The sequence below is a fragment of the Coregonus lavaretus genome (assembly GCF_964263955.1).
Source record: "Coregonus lavaretus genome assembly, chromosome: 19".
NCBI lineage: Eukaryota > Metazoa > Chordata > Actinopteri > Salmoniformes > Salmonidae > Coregonus > Coregonus lavaretus.
The window spans coordinates 11925273-11941002 of NC_140006.1; the positions used below are offsets into that span (position 1 = coordinate 11925273).

The window sequence follows — 15730 nt, forward strand, 5'->3', positions numbered from 1 at the left end:
TCACAGTTGAAGTGTACCTATGATAAAAATTACAGACCTCTACATGCTTTGTAAGTAGGAAAACCTGCAAAATCGGCAGTGTATCAAATACTTGTTCTCCCCACTGTACATAAAATGCAGGAACAACACACACACAAACAACACGCACACCCATATCCCTCCTTTTCATCTCACTCCCTCTCCCTCTCTCTCTGTCTCTCCCTTCAGATCTTTCTTTCTCGTCTGCTCTCTCTCTCTCTCTCTCTCTCTCTCTCTCTCTCTCTCTCTCTCTCTCTCTCTCTCTCTCTCTCTCTCTCTGTCTCTCTCTCTCTCTCTCTCTCTCTCTCTCTCTCTCTCTCTCTCTCTCTCTCCCCAATCCTGAAGGAATTGGCAACTCTTCCCCAGATGTCATTGGGGAAAAGCTTTCACACCATCTCTCATTCTGTACAAAACTCTGGCAGCATGTAGGCGGTGGAGTACTCACCCCAGGTAGGGTTTTCTGCTCATGCAATGCATTCTGGGCTTTGATGGCAGAATCCCGGGCGCAGTAGGTGAGAAACGCACAACCTGTCAATCAAAGCAGACCAACAAGGGTTAGTCACACACACACATGAATGCACCCTTGCTCGCAAACGCTCTCTCTCTCTCTCTCTCTCTCTCTCTGTCACACACACACACACGCTTTCTCACTCACACACGGGCACACACTGGTACGTACACACACGCACACTGGCACACACACACACACTGGCACACTGGCACACACACACACACTGGCACACACATGAAGGACACAGCCTAATCCTGTTGATCATGTATGTATAGACTACCAATGTGATGCAAAGACATGAACGTTGTTAAAAAATACATATATATATATACATACAAAATATTCTACATTTTTGTTTGCATCACGACACACTGCGATGGCGAGAGGATAAACCGTAGGCTATGAGCGCAGCTGGCGCAAAACTGTTAACATAGGTATGTAATAATTAGGGCAAGCAAAAAAGTGTTGGGAAGCTACAGTAGCCCTAATTTGCTAAATCATTTACCTGATGTTTAGCCTATATCCCACCTTATTCTGCAAGTCACATGGGGTTTTCAGTAGGAGCCTACAAGGTGCATAGGCTAACACACTATTGCTTAACAGACATCACAAGAGAGAATAGATGAGGAGACACTATCTATCACAAAAAGGTACAAACATGGAATGACTATTGCGTTTCATACAGATGATAATTACAGTAATTACAATTTAACGACCAACTGTAGCTTAAGAGGAGGTGCAGACCCGACATAAAACGCTACCTTTATGCATGCCTGTGTATCGGTCCTTCAGAACAGACAGTTCGTGGATTTTCCCAAACTGTTCAAAGAGAGGTTTCAGGTCTTTTTCCTCGAGGTTCCGCGGAATCTGTCCAATGAAGAGCTTGATGGCGTCCTGGTCTTTCATGGCGCCGCCGTCCGTGTGCATCGAGACAGTTTCGGGTCCGTTCATGGGTTTCGGAACCGGGATGTGCGCGAGTTGATGCTGATGAGGGATAAGTAGGAGCGGCTGCTGTAGAAGCAGGTTGACGGGGGCGGGATGAGTCGGCTGGGGATGATGCTGCTGCTGATCCCTTCTGCTTTCACTTTGCGTAAATCTGGCCATGCTGAGCGGAGAGCAGGTTGGAGGAGAGTGACAACACACACCCTGAGACACACACACGCTACTGCTGAGAGGGAGAGAGGATGCACTCAGATGGAAACACACACAGGCTTGTTCTGTCCCAATTTCCAATGGCACCTCTTTCACGCTCGGGTTTGATGGAAGGAGGGGGTTGAAGATAATCGTTGGTTCTTGAGCGACACCTCCAGGAGATGATGATGAACTGACTCAGGGATAGACATACACTACATGACCAAAAGTATGTGGACAACTGCTCATTCCAAAATCATGGGCATTAATATGGAGTTGGTCCCCCCTTTGCTGCTATAACAGCCTCCACTCTTCTGGGAAGGCTTTCCACTTGATTTTGGAACATTGCTGCGGGGACTTGCTACCATTCAGTCACAAGAGCATTAGTGAGGTTGGGCACTGATGTTGGGCAATTAGGCCTGGCTCGCAGTCGGCGTTCCAATTAATCCCAAAGTTGTTCGATGGGGTTGAGGTCAGGGCTCTGTGCAGGCCAGTCAAGTTCTTCCACACCAATCTCGACAAACCATTTCTGTATCGACCTCGCTTTGTGTACGGGGGCATTGTCATGGTGAAACATGAAAGGGCCTTCCGAAACTGTTTCCACAAACTTGGAAGCACAGAATCATCTAGAATGTCATTGTATGCTGTAGAGTTAAGATTTCCCTTCACTGGAACTAAGGAGCCGGAACCATGAAAAACAGCCCCAGACCATTATTCCTCCTCCACCTAACTTTACAGTTGGCACTATGCATTGGGGCAGGTAGCGTTCTCCTGCCATCTGTCAAGCCCAGATTTGTCCGTTGGAATGCCAGATGGTGAAGTGTGATTCATCACTTTAGAGAACACGTTTCCACTGCTCCAGAGTCCAATGGCGGCGAGCTTTACACCACTCCAGCCGACGCTTGGCATTGCGCATGGTGATCTTAGGCTTGAGTGCAGCTGCTCGGCCATGGAAACCCGTTTCATGAAGCTCCCAACGAACCGTTGTTGTGCTGACGTTGCTTCCAGAGGCAGTTTGGAACACACAAGCTCACAGATGATTTTGACGCGTTGCACACCTTCAGCACTCTGTGAGCTTGTGTGGCTTACCACTTCGTGGTTGAGCCGTTTTTGCTCCTAGATGTTTACAGTTGACCGGAACAGATCTAGCAGGGCAGACATTTTACAAACTGACTTGTTGGAAAGGTGGCATCATTTGACGGTGCCACGTTGAAAGTCACTGAGCTCTTCAGTAAGGCCATTCTACTGCCAGTGTTTGTCTATGGAGATTGCATGGCCGTGTGCTCGGTTTTACACACCTGTCAGCAAAGGGTGTGGCTGAAATAACCGAATCCACTAATTTGAAGGGGTGTCCGCATACTTTTGTATATGTAATGTAGCATTATAAATGTAAATCCTGGACACTCCAATTATACTGAACAAAAATATAAATGCAACATGCAACAATTTCAAAGATGTTACTGAATTATTTCAAAGATGTTACTGAGTTACAGTTCATATAAGCAGTCAATTGAAATAAATAAATTAGGCCCTAATCTATGGATTTCACATGACTGGGCAGGGGTGCTAGCCAGGCCCAGCCAATTAGAATGAGTTTTTCCCCACAAAAGGGCTTTATTACAGACAGAAATACTCCTCAGCACGTATTTTTGTTCAACTAAAAAGTGGTTTATTGTTATTCATCTATTAATCTATTTTTCGTTTCACATTAGTCTTCTGTTTTTGGTGTGAAATATATCAAGAAGTGTTACCTTCACCCATCAGTGGTAGCTTAATCGGGGGTAGGCGATGAGAGAAAGGAAAATACAGATCTTAATTTGATCACCCTGTTGCAGGAGAACTTTCCTGCAATGCAGGACATTGTTTACTTGTAATGTAATTAAGGAAAAAGTATTCTGAAGTTTGTAATTTCTACTTTGACATTTCAGACTTGATTTTCCCTTATGAAAAATGTATCAACCCCTACACAAATGTCCATTAATTATAATCCACATAATAATTCACATTTCCTGTTGCTGCAGGATTATTTTCCCGATGTAGCAAACTGGCTCAAATTAAGATTCTACATCTGTATGTACAGTGCATTCTGAAAGTATTCAGACCCCTTGACATTTTCCACATTTTGTTACGTTACAGCCTTATTCTAAAATTGATTAAATAGTTTTCCCCCCCTCATCAATCTACACACAATACCCCATAATGCCAAAGAAAAAACTGGTTTTTAGACATTTTTGCAAATTCATAAAATAAAAAAACCGTTAATATCACATTTACATAAGTATTCAGACCCTTTACTCAGTACGTTGTTGAAACACCTTTGGCAGCGATTACAGCCTCGAGTCTTCTTTGGTATGACGCTACAAGCTTGGCACACCTGTACTTGGGGATCTGTGCCTTGTCACAATTCCTTCGACCTCATGGCTTGGTTTTTGCTCTGACGTCCACTGTCAACTGTCGGACCTTATATAGACAGGTGTGTGCTTTTCCAAATCATGTCCAATCAATTGAATTTACCACAGGTAGACTCCAATCAAGTTGTAGAAACATCTCAAGGATGATCAATGCAAAGAGGATGCACTGGAGCTCAATTTTCGAGTCTCATAGCAAAGGGTCTGAATAATTATGTAAATAAGGTATTACTGTTTTTTATTTTTAATTAGTTAGCAAAAATGTCAAAGAAACTGATTTTTGCTTTGTCATTATGGGGTATTGTGTGTAGTTTGATGAGGAAAAAAAATAATTTCGTCCATTTTAGAATAAGGCTGTAAAGTAATAAAATGTGGAAAACGTCAAGGGGTCTGAATACTTTCTGAATGCACTGTACATATACAGTACCAGTCAAAAGTTTGGACACACCTACTCATTCAAGGGTTTTTCTTTATTTTTACTATTTTCTACATTTTAGAATAATAGTGAACACATCAAAATTATGAAATAACACATATGGAATCATGTAGTAACCAAAAAAGTGTTCAACAAATAAAATATATTTTATATTTCAGATTCTTCAAATAGCTACCCTTTGCCTTGATGACAACTTTGTACACCCTTGGCATTCTCCCAACCGGCTTCATGAGGTAGTCAACTGGAATGGATTTCAATTAACAGGTGTGCCTTGTTAAAAGTGAATTTGTGGAATTTCTTTCCTTCTTAATGCGTGGTATACAGAAGATAGCCCAATTTGGTAAAATACCAAGTCCATATTAAGGCAAAAACAGCTCAAATAAGCAAAGAGAAACAACAGTCCATCATTACTTTAAGACATAAAGGTCAGTCAATCCAGAAAATGTGAAGAACTTTGAACGTTTCTTCAAGTGCAGTCGCAAAAACCATCAAGCGCTATGATGAAACTGGCTCTCATGAGGACCGCCACAGGAATGGAAGATCCAGAGTTACCTCTGCTGCAGAGGATAAGTTCATTAGAGTTACCAGCCTCAGAAATTGCAGCCCAAATAAATGCTTCACAAAGTTCAAGTAACAGACACATCTCATCATCAACTGTTCAGAGGAGACTGCGTGCATCAGGCCTTCATGATCGAATTGCTGCAAAGAAACCACTACTAAAGGATACTAATAAGAAGAAAAGACTTGCTTGGGCCAAGAAACATGAGCAATGGACATTAGACCGGTGGAAATCTGTCCTTTGGTCTGATGAGTCCAAATGTGTCTTTATGAGACACTGTGTCTTTGTGAGATGCAGAGTAGGTGAACGGATTATCTACGCATGTGTGGTTCCCAGTGTGAAGCATGGAGGAGGAGGTGTGATGGTGTGGGGGTGCTTTGCTGTTGACACTGTCAGTGATTTATTTAGAATTCAAGGTACACTTAATCAGCATGGCTACCACAGCATTCTGCAGCAATACGCCATCCCATCTGGTTTGGGCTTAGTGGGACCATCATTTGTTTTTCAACAGGACAATGACCCAACACACCTCCAGGCTGTGTAAGGGCTATTTGATCAAGAAGGAGAGTGATGGAGTGCTGCATCAGATTACCTGGCCTCCACAATCCCCCGATATCAACCCAATTGAGATGGTTTGGGTTGAGTCGGACCGCAGAATGAAAGAAAAGCAGCCAACAAGTGCTCAGCATATGTGGGAACTCCTTCAAGACTGTTGGAAATGCATTCCAAGTGAAGCTGGTTGAGAGGATGTGTAAGGGTTGGTGTGAGGTGTGACCCAGGTGCGGTGCAGGACATACAGTAGGCAGTAGGCAGAGATGGTGAAACAAGGATCTTTACTGGTGGTCCCATAGCCAGAATACAAAATAACAGACTTATCACAATAAAAGAAAGGCGGAACAAATAAGTCTCCAAAAAACATCTGACAGCCAAAATACGAAATACTACCTACGACTGAAACAAGAAACGAAACAAGGAGAACACTTCTCAAGTACCTGTACATAGATCTCCGATCAGACACTGAGTAGTACTGCTAGAAACTAACAGAGAAAACGGAGCAAGGGAACACAAGGAAGTGAGGTCATTAATACACAGGTGAACAGGTAGACACAGGTGACACCAATAGGATACTGATTAGTCCAGACTGTGAGTGAGGAGGTGCCTAAGGTTGTCGGAGGATGACATCTAGTGGGTCGCTCCAGAACTGCAACTCCCTCCTGTAACAGTGCCAACACCCAACCCCCCCCCCCCCCCCCCCCCCACACCCCGACGAACGGCCCCTGCAGTTTACCCCGGCGCCTCTAGATGGAGGCGACGGAATGTTGTTATCAGCCCTGGGTCCAGAATGTCCCTCCTGGGCACCCAGGACCGCTCCTCCAGCCCATAACCCTGCCAGTCCACCAGAAATCGGAGACACCTCCCCACCCGCCGGCAGTCCAGGATCCGGTCCACAGCGGTGGAACAGGACGAGGAGGGGGAGCCAAGGGACAGGTGGCGAAGGGCTTGAGGAGGGACACATGGAATGTGCGATGCACCCCCTCCAGATCCTGGTTGATGTGCTCCATCTGCCCGTTCGACTGGGGATGGAAGCTGGAAGACAAGCTGACGGAGGCAGGTTGCGAACGCCTTCCAGAACCTGTAGGTGAACTGAGGGCCCTGATCCGACACCACATCTTGGGGCAGGCCATGGACCCAGAAAACGTGCTGCACCACCAACTTAGCCGTCTCCCGGGCCAACAGGAGTTTGGGAAGGGGAATGAAGTGGGAAGCCTTCGAGAACCGGTCCACAACGCCCAAGATAACTGTGTATCCATCAGAGGGGGATAGGGCGGAAATGAAATCCAGATCAATGTGGGACCAGGGACGCTTGAAGATAGGCAGGGGTCGGAGCAGCCCTGCCGCGGGCTGACGTGACCTCTTCGTGCATGCGCACACCGGGCAAGCAGCCACGAAGGCGCGCGTATCCCCCTCAGCAGATGGCCACCAGAACCTCCTATGCAGGAACTCCAACGTCCTGGCGCCCCGCGGATGGCTGGTGAAGTTAGACGCGTGCGCCCACTGAAGCAGTCGCGAGCGTGCAGCCTTGAGTCCTCCCCGATGGACCTCCGTCTGGATCGGGCTCCCGCCTTAGCACTGCTCTGACAAGCCTATCGATTCCCCACGAAACTGGTTCAGCAATCAGGGCGTTGGGGACAATGGGGTCGTCCCTCTCCACCAATAGCGAACCCTAAAAACCGCTGGAATTGCTTGAGGGATGAGGGCTGGTGCCAATCTAGTACCGCACTGACCTTGGCTGGGTCCATCCGTAGGTCCCCCCTGGGTGACGAGGAACCCTAGGAAGGAAACTGTCTCTGTGTGGAACACGCACTTCTCCGCATTGACGTACAGCTGGTGATGGAGAAGGCGTTGGAGGACCTGCTGAACGTGCTGCTGGTGTTCACTCATGTCCTTTGAGAATATGAGGATGTTATCCAAATACACAAATACGCTGTAGTCGAGGAGGTCCCGGAGCACATAATTGACCAACGCCTGGAACACCGCAGGCGCATTGGCTAGACCAAATGGCATGACTTGGTACTCGTAATGCCCACTGGGTGTATTAAATGCCGTCTTCCACTCGTCCCCCTCCCGAATCCTCACCCGGTTGTAGGCAATGTGTAAGTCCAGCTTGGTGAAGACCCGGGCTCCCTGCAACGACTCGAATTATGTCGTCATTAGGGGGAGTGGGTAGCGGTTCTTAACCGTTATTTAGTTGAGCGCCCAGTAATCAATGCACGGCCGCTGCCCACCGTCCTTTTTCCCCACGAAGAAGAAGCCCACACCCGCGGGTGAGGTAGAGGGACAGATGTGACCCTCGAGTGCCTCGTCGATATAGTCCCTTATGGCCAGCGTCTCCGGCCGGGACAAGGAAAACAATTGCCCTCGTGTGGGCATGGCGCCTGGCAGGAGATCGATAGCGCAGTCGTATGGCCTGTGTGGAGGTAGGCCCTTGGCACGCCTCTTACTAAACACCTCCCCAAGATCCCAATACTCCCGGGGAACGCCTGTCAGGTCTGGGCCAGTGATGGAGTCTGTAGCCGCCGTCCTCCCCATGGCAACTGCCGCTAGGGCGGTAGGCGGTTCGGAGTGCGGGATCTAGGGAAGAGGTGAGGACTGGTAGGTGGTCTGGGACAGTGGTTTGGGCTGATGAGTGGTCGGTGGAGACCGGAACAGGACGGAGGCGGAGCCTCCCTCCAGGATGAGCCGCCCTGTGGACCAGTCTATAAGGGGTTTGTGGGCGACCAGCCAGGGATGCCCGAGGATGAGGGGACACTCCGGAGAGTCCACAATGAAAAACTGGATATCCTCACATAGCCACCTTGCCACCCGGACACGCATGGGGACAGTGCGCCGGGTGATGAAGCTCGACCGCAACGGCCGGCCGTCCAGGCCCATGACCAGAACCGGCTCGGAGAGAGAGAGAAACGGAACGCTCCACCCTTGGACCAGCCCCGTGTTCATAAGGTATCCCGCGGCCCCAGAATCCACAATGCATGCGTCCGATGCGCAGCGCGGGCCCACTGAACCCTGGCGGGGAGAAAAGTCTGGGAGTCTCTGGAGTTGGGGTTTCGGTTTCGGCTCGCTAGCATCCCTCCTGATACTGGTGAGCCCTTCCGTTTCCCGGCTTCTCAGGGCATGAGTCGCAGTGGTGACCTGCCTGGCCGCAGTACAGGCAACGTGCCTGGCGCAGACGCCTCTGCCTCTCCATCCTGGACAAGTGCGCCACCCCCAGCTCCTCCTGAGGCGTCTCCTCCCTGAATCGGCGGAAAGCCTCCGGGTTGATAGGGGGAAGCGGCGGCGCGCCTTGCGTCATCCCTCTCTCATGCGCCCTCTCACGACGCCGATTGTCTACCCGCACCGGGAGTTCGACGAGGCCGTCCAGTCACTCAGGCAGCTCCCTGAAGGACAGCTCATCCTTCATCCCTTCCGATAGCCCCTGCGCGTAAAGGACAACCAGGGCGGCATCCTCCCATCCTGCCTCTCGAGCCCAGGTCCGGAACTCCACCGAGTAGTCAGCCAGCAAACGGTCACCCTGCCGACAGGCTGCGAGCCGCCTCCTGGCCTCGTGCCCCGACACAAACCGAGAGGTGTTCGAACACCTTGCATAGCTCCCGGGTCAATTGGTAGGAGTCGGAGCACGCCAGAGTTTGACTCTACCACTCCGCTGTAGCCAGGAAAGGGCCCGACCCGTCAACAGAGTGATGATGTAGGCCACCCGGCCCTGCTCCGTCTGGAAGGAGGAGGGTTGAAGGCTGAATACCAGAGAACACTGTGTGAGGAATTCCCTGCAGCCCTCTGGACGTCCGCCATACCTCTCCGGAGGTGATAGGCGGTGTTCCCACGATGTCGCAGGCGAGACTGGAGACGCCGCTGCCATGGCATCCGCTATGCCGGCTGCCGGGGCTGGACGGGTGTCCACCCGGCTCTGCACGGCGGTTGTCAGCTGGCGGAGATTCTCAATGATCTGCTGCAGGATGCGGTCGTGTTGGTTCAGCATAGCTCCCTGTGTTGCCAATGCGCTCCAATACTGTGCTGCCTCCGCTGGGTCCATATTGGCTCAGTTTTCTGTAAGGGTTGGTGTGAGGTGTGACCCAGGTGCGGTGCAGGATATACAGTAGGCAGTAGGCTGAGATGGTGAAACAAGGATCTTTACTGGTGGTCCCGAAGCCAGAATACAAAATAACGGATTCATCACGATAAAAGAAAGGCGGAACAAATAAGTCTCCAAAAAATGGCTGACAGCCAAAATACGAAATACTACCTACGACTGAAACAAATAATGAAACAGGGAGAACACTTCTCAAGTACCTGTACTTAGGTCTCCGATCAGACACTGAGTAGTACTGCTGGACATAGAGAAACTAACAGAGAAAACTGAGCAAGGGAACACAGGGAAGTGAGGGCATTAATACACAGGTGAACAGGTAGACACAGGTGACATCAACAGGATACTGATTAGTCCCGACTGTGAGTGAGGATGTGCCTAAGGTTGTCGGAGGATGACACCTAGTGGGTCGCTCCGGAACTGTAACAAGAATGCCAAGAGTGTGCAAAGCTGTCATCAAGGCAAAAGGTGGCTATTTGAAGAATCTGAAATATAAAATATATTTTGATTTGTTTCACACTTTCTTGGTTACTACATGATTCCATATGTGTTATTTCATAGTTTTGATGTCTTCACTATTATTCTACAATGTAGAAAGTAGTACAAATAAAGAAAATACTTTGAATGAGTAGGTGTGTCCAAACTTTTGACTGGTACTGTATAAAAAAGATTAAGAGAAATTAAATAACTAAAATATAGTTGTTGCATAAGTATTCAGCTCCCTGAGTCAATACATGTTAGAAACACCTTTGGCATCAATTACAGCTGTGAGTCTTCTTGGGTCAGTCTATAAGAGCTTTGCACACCTGGATTGTGCAATATTGCTCATTATTCTTATTTTTCTCAAAATTCTTCAAGCTTCGTCAAGATGTTGGGGATCATTGCTACAGCAATTTTCAAGTCATGCCATAGCTTTAAGTCAAGTAGATTTAAGTCAAAACTGTAACTTGGCCACTCAGGAACATTCACTGTCTTTTTGGTAATCAACTCCAGAGTAGATTTGGAGTTGTGTTGCAGGTTATTTTCCTGCTGAAAGGTGAATTCCTCTCACATTCTCTGGTGTAAAGCAGACAATCAGGTTTTCCTCTAAGATTTTGCCTGTGCTTATCTCCATCCAGTGTATTTTTATCCTGGAAAAACTCCCCAGTATTTGCCGATGTCAAGCATACCCATACCATGATGCAGCCACCACTATCCTTGAAAATAAGGAGGCAGTTACTCAGTGATGTGTTGTGATGGATTTGCATTCAGGCCAAAAACGGTATTCCCCAGTAATACTTTAGTGTCTTGTTGCATTCAAGGTGCATGTTTTGGAATATTTTTATTCTGTATATTTGTATTCTTCTTTTCACTCATTATTGTGGAGTCACTACAATCTTGTTGATCCATCCTCAGTTTTCTCCCATTACAGCCATTGAACTCTGTAGCTGTTTTAAAATCACCAATGACCTCATAGTAACATCCCTGAGTGATTTGTTAAGTCATATTTTATTCCTGAACTAATTTAGGCTTGCCTAAACAAAGGGTCTGAACGACTATATTTTAGTTATGAATTTCTGTTCATCTTTAAAATAAAATAAAATAAATCTTCCACTTCCACAAAAAATGACACATCCATTTTAATCCCACTTTGTAACACAATAAAATGTGAAGAAATTCAAGGGGTCTCAATACTTTTGCAAGGCACTGTATAATGAGAACTAAAAAGGTAACTTGTGATTGATTGATGGATGGATTGATTGGTTGATTAGTTGATTGATTTAGAAGACAAACAGCTTTTTCTGAATTCAGAGTTATATTAATTGGTCAATTTTAAAGCCTATTTTCTTTACATGCAAAAGAGTAGGATTATGTCACGTTCACGAACAGAAGTAGTAGTCTACTGTGTGTGTTCTATGCTCCGAATGCACACACAAATATCTTCTTTCGCCAACAGCGATCACCGATACAGCGGCCCAGCACTGTGGAAGAACGAGTCTGATAAGACTTTCCCCTCCACATGTATCCTTACCTTTCCATCATCCCACCCTCCAACCCCTCCTCACTCACTGTCGTTCCCCACATTTCCCTCCCTCCCTCCCTCCCTCCCTCCCTCCCTTTCGGAACAAGAGTGCCTTGCGATGCAGTGCCTTAGACCGCTGCACCACTCGGGAGGCCATTTACCAATAATTTTGCCACCTCCTCTAACTACCTGGCTCCATCTGCACCTTTGTTTAAGAAACTCAATATCTTGTCTATTTACGACATTAATGTACGGCAATTATGCACTTTCATCTACAAATACTCATACCTCCTAGACAGTTTAGCTGAACCCTTCAATGGATAATTCCAGGTTAATTCTGAAATCCATCTACATAACACAAGACACTGCGATAACCTTCACTCTCCCCACCTCACATAGTCAATTCTCTATCAGATACAGAGGTACCATACTCTGGAATTCCTATCTTCACATCACCAAAACCTCATCATCCCTCAATAACTTCAAGCGAAGACTGGGGGTCAGCCTGATGAACCAAACTACCTAATAATCCCCTCCATGTAGCCTAACTCTCACACTCGCACACACACACATAATCAAACATGGTTTTTCTTGTGTACTGAGTATATCATGTACAATTATAATTAACATGCTTTGTTTAACTGACTGAATTTTTTTGTTTGTTTTGTACTTTTTGTGGTGTGGTTTTCATATAAGCCATTTTGGGCTTCAAAACTCTTCTGCACACCGTTTTTCCCAGTTTTTTATCTGTACTTTTTTGTCTTTCACTTATTTTCTTTGGTGCGAGTAAATAAAACCTAAAAAAAGCAATGTCATGGTTTATCATGGTTTGAACGATGTGCATAATTCAACTCCATATAATACAGTATAATACAGTACAGTAATAAAGTTCACACTCAAAAAGATTAGCCTTCTGAAACGAGTTTCATTTATTTACCTAAGAGAGCATATAGCTAGCTACATCTAAGGGCTTTTATGTTTTTCCGTCGTGCATAATGTGCAGTAGCCTGTATATATTGGATAATGGCACAATCATTTGGGATTTTTTGGGCTTGGCCTCATTAAATGTAATTAATGTAGGGCTCATAAAAAGTATTTAATATATGGCTCATCAGGCTCAGGTAGCATCAGGTTTGAATTTTAATGCTGATCAAAGCTATAATCAAATCCAGACATACTGTATTTATATGCTTTTGAATGACACTTCCGGGTTTGGCAGGAAATACCGGTTTACCCAGGAGAAAAGTGATTTATTCTCGGGATTGAACATTTGTAAAATATCAGGAAAATATTCAACCCTAAAACACACACACGTACAAGCACGCAAACATACACACACCCACACACCTCCTCACTCTGATTTGCTACAATGCTGGGTGTCCAAGGTGACCAATCCATCTAGTTCCACTAAGGGACACAATTTCAATAAAGAGCTCCACCTCAGGGTTCAATCTCAGTCAATCCAGACAGAACCCAGAGAAAGCCTGAATCGCTAGAAGCCTGGCAGCAGCTCGCTCAGCAGCACATCTCTCTTCAGACTGGTCCCAGTGACCCCAGCAGCCCCCACACCTCCCCGGGCTCCCAGAGACACACCCAGGGGGGAACCACCTGTACCCCTCTGACCCCAACCCCTACTGCTACTTCAGAGGGGGTGAGAGCGACACGTGCTCTTCGGCCGGGTCATCCCCCTTTAGCTCCCCTCTCCTCACCCGCTCCTCCTCCCTCCTCCGATCCATCACACAGGAGACGCAGTCCAACGTAAACAATAAGGATGTTAACATCTAAGGATGATCACTTTAATTACAAAGTGTTTTTAAAATACATTTAGCTCTCGTGTATATGATACCTTATATTATATAATCATCCCTTTCCAGATTTTTTTCTCCCTTTCAGGTGTCTCGTGCCAAGCGTACCCTGGCATGCCACAGCTCCCAGACGAGTGCAGCTCAGCCGACACCAGCCCTAGCCTGCGCTGCCCTCCCTCCCCCACCTTCTGAGGACGCAAGGGGACCGGCTCCGGGCGGGCGAGTTCAGACCTCCTCCAGCGTGAGCACTCAGTCAACGTCCACAAGGGCGGCACGCTGAGGCACAGCACTCACTATGACGCAGAGGCGGCCCGGCTGAGGGTCCGAGTGCTCGCCGCCGAGGACCTGTACGAGGAACAGACGGCTGCGTGTCTCTGTACCTAAACCCAGGCAAGCAGCAGAAGCAGAGGAGCACCATCATCAAGAACAGCAGGAACCCCCTGTTCAACGAGGACTTCTTCTTTGACGCGGTGCCGGTCGCCCAGGTCAAGAGCCTGGCCGTGAAGATTAAGGTGGAAACGCTGTATGTTCAAAGCACTGTTTGTGTGGGGGTCACTAACCTTGCCAACAGACAAACAGCTGTGAATGGATCAATAGACAAAAACCTCCAGGGGACCATCACAGAACGTTCTAAGAAAGTCCTATAAATATCCTTGGAGATGTCTCTGGAACAAATCGGGAACTAGACAAAACCTCCACAGGACCATGACACAATGGTCAGAGAACATCTTAAAACCTTCCTTTGGGACGTCCCCAGAACTAGACAAAACCTCCACATGACACAACGCCCTAACAACTTTAGGCGACCATTTCGGAACGTTCCGTGAACTTCCTAACGACTCATTTCTGTTTGCAGGGAAGTGCCGTCATCTCTGCACTAATGTTTGACAGCAACATGGCAAGTCAACGTAATTTACTATCACCTGCCACCATCTCAAAACAGTTTGGATCAACAAAGGAGGTGAGGAGATGAAGCTAGTTAGACCACGGTTTCCCAAACTCTACTAAGCTAACATATGGAATGGTTTTAAGATGTTCATACCATGGATCATTTAGCTATTTGATTTAGAATTTTAGGACCCCTTAAGTTATAAAAAAATATATATAATATTGAATTTGGCCTTTACTATAGCCCATAGAAACGCATTCATTTACATTTACATTTTAGTCATTTAGCAGACGCTCTTATCCAGAGCGACTTACAGTTAGTGAATACATATTTTTATTGTTTTTATACTGGCCCCCCGTGGGAATCAAACCCACAACCCTGGCGTTGCAAACACCATGCTCTATCAACTGAGCTACATCCCTGCCGGCCATTCCCTCCCACGCTGGGCCAATTGTGCGCCGCCCATGAGTCTCCCGGTCGCGGCCGGCTGCGACAGAGCCTGGATTCGAACCAGGATCTCTAGTGGCACAGTTAGCACTGCGATGCAGTGCCTTAGACCCCTGCGCCACTCAGGAGTATTCAATAACACATTCATAAATGGCAAAAAAGACAGTCAAAAAATAAATCATAAGGAATAAGGTTTTGAAATGTCCTATATCCAGGAGCTTTGAAAATGCTTATGAAATATTTTTGTTTTTTTGGACACATATTTAACCCTTATTTTAAACAAATCAGGTTTTAAAATAAGAATCTCTGTTTAATGCTTCCACCAAACAAAGATACATTTGCATATCTAGTGAAAAGTACACGGTTGAGCATAAGCCAGGATACAATGTAACCATTAAGTTTGTAGCCTATTTCACATTGTGCGCCATTGAGCAACTTTTTAGCACTAAACAGAATACCCAGATTTAGGCGGGACGGTCCCTGAAAGCAGGATAACTTGTAAAATAGGCACAGACAGACTCAGAGTGTCACTGATTGAAAAACGGCGCTGAGCCTACCGGTAGGCTGCAAGACAAACGAAGGACCTGTTGGATCACAGAAACTCATGGAACTCACCGTTGGGCTGAAGTGTTGCCCTCCCGAACTCCAGATAGAAACAGAAAATGGTTAAACTTTATGGAACGCTGATAGGCTCTTAAAGCACGTGGTCAAAACGCGATATTTTTAATGCTATGTGTTTAAAGTAAGCAGGTGCAGGCGCTAAATTAACGAGTTCACATGTTAAGTTAACGTGTTCACCTGCTAAGTTAATGCCTACACGCGTCAAATAAGCATGTGCAAATGTGTTGCAGGCACTCCAACATGTGCTATATAAATTGCTGC

The 15730-nt window shown here is 46.7% G+C and overlaps 1 protein-coding gene and 1 pseudogene across 2 annotated transcripts in view; one reads left to right on the forward strand and one right to left on the reverse strand.

Moving 5' to 3' along the window:
- Nucleotides 1–1633, reverse strand: part of LOC311146613 (CUGBP Elav-like family member 5) — a gene marked incomplete at both ends in the record, with an annotated part of 44445 nt that extends 42812 nt beyond the window's left edge. Inside the window, 2 exons of the mRNA XM_084183143.1 lie at nucleotides 464–546; nucleotides 1291–1633. Of these exons, the coding sequence (XP_084039269.1) occupies nucleotides 464–546; nucleotides 1291–1633 (426 nt within the window). The remainder of the gene's footprint in view (nucleotides 1–463; nucleotides 547–1290) is intronic.
- An 11443-nt stretch (nucleotides 1634–13076) lies between these two features.
- LOC311146942 (C2 calcium-dependent domain-containing protein 4C-like) lies at nucleotides 13077–14159 on the forward strand (annotated as a pseudogene). Its single transcript has 3 exons — nucleotides 13077–13092; nucleotides 13174–13465; nucleotides 13601–14159. The product of its transcript is annotated as a C2 calcium-dependent domain-containing protein 4C-like (transcript).
- Nucleotides 14160–15730: the final 1571 nt, after the last annotated feature.